The 1,324-nt window shown below is 47.7% G+C and overlaps 1 protein-coding gene across 1 annotated transcript; it reads right to left on the bottom strand.

Annotated features, from left to right (window-relative positions):
* Positions 1 to 495: 495 nt before the first annotated feature.
* On the bottom strand, positions 496 to 1,066 carry LOC119735036 (piggyBac transposable element-derived protein 4-like). The gene is made up of 2 exons (XM_038208725.1): positions 829 to 1,066; positions 496 to 704 (listed from the first exon to the last, which is right to left on the bottom strand). The coding sequence occupies exons 1-2, from the start codon at positions 1,064 to 1,066 to the stop codon at positions 496 to 498; spliced, it is 447 nt and encodes a 148-aa protein (XP_038064653.1).
* Between the last annotated feature and the right edge of the window lie 258 nt (positions 1,067 to 1,324).

Below are 1,324 nucleotides of genomic sequence, written 5' to 3'. Positions count from 1 at the left end.
AACCAGTTTAAAAGTTAAACATATTCCGAAACAAAGTCCTTTAAAGGCCCGTCTTAAAAACAAGAAAACAGATTTGATCAATCATATTGTTTGCTTAACCAGGGTTGTAAATAAAGACATTGTATACCACAATAATTGTTGTCAGTTGTTAGAACAAGTATTCCGAGTCATTTTTTTGCTGTTCCAAACATCAGAATACACAATAAATTCAAGTATTTGTCAGTCCCATCCAATGAATTGTGCACAAGATGAGAGTTCACAAGGCAGACATCTGGCAGGTAGAAGAACAGTTTCTTGTACCACTTGATGGACTTCCTGACCGTGCAGTGAGTTGAGGCAAGTTGGTCCGACATGTCCATGCCCTTCATGCCTGCGTTGAAGTCGAGGACGCACTTGGGCTTTTCGATGGGCTTGTTGTTCCGATCGCGTTTGCCGGAGTACCCCCATTGCGGACGTGTGCATCGTAGACAACATGCGTACATCTTTCTTGTCTTTTCAGACCAAGGCAAGCAGGCCATTGTCTGAAGAGTGATATGCAACTTCGCCTTTACGAAGTTGCAAGTCGCACAAGTCCTTGGGCATGTCCTTCCGACTTTTCCTGACTGTCGCGACGACGTTGGTCTTGTGACTGTGGAGTTCACGGAACAGAGAAGGGCTGCTGAACCAGTTGTCAAGAAATACGGTGTACCCCTTGCCGAGAAGATCTGCGTTCAAGTCAAGTACGATTTTTGTACTTTCCAGTGTATCGCTCTTGTCTTGCCCCGTGTATATTTTCAAGGTCCAGGTATATTCGGCAGCAGCTCCCGTGCTTTGGCAGACTCTGTATACCTTGATGCCAAATCTGGCGCGCTTCTTGGGGTTGAATTGCTTGAACTTCAATCTCCCCCGACTTCCACAGCGACTCGTCCGTGGATATACGGCTGTCGGGAAGGTAGACTGATTTGAAGTTCTCAGTCAGTGTATCTACCACTGGGCGGACCTTGTAGAGGCGATCACCTGTATCTGCCTGACTGCTGTCGGTGAAGTGCAAATGGGACAGCAAGTCCATGAATCGGTCACGGGGCATGGTTTTGGTGAAGAACGGGGTATCAAATACGGGGTCTTGTCCAGTAGAGTTTCAAGTCCAGCTTGGGCATTATTCACATGATGATTGGCATGGCCGGGAACGCCGACTTCTCATCTGGAGTATCGAACCATTCCCTTATGTGACTTGGACTTGGCGTTTGACGCTTTGGTTTCAGGGCGGCGTAGCGATTTGTCTCATCGGCGATGTGCGCCACCAGTTCGGGAGGGAAGAAGTTTTCGAAGGTCTCCATTGCTTCGC

This window comes from Patiria miniata, unplaced genomic scaffold, assembly GCF_015706575.1.
Source record: "Patiria miniata isolate m_02_andy unplaced genomic scaffold, ASM1570657v1 HiC_scaffold_28, whole genome shotgun sequence".
Classification (NCBI taxonomy): Eukaryota; Metazoa; Echinodermata; class Asteroidea; order Valvatida; family Asterinidae; genus Patiria; species Patiria miniata.
The sequence above is the reverse complement of the archived record's forward strand: the minus strand, read 5'-3'. Positions and strand labels throughout refer to the sequence as shown.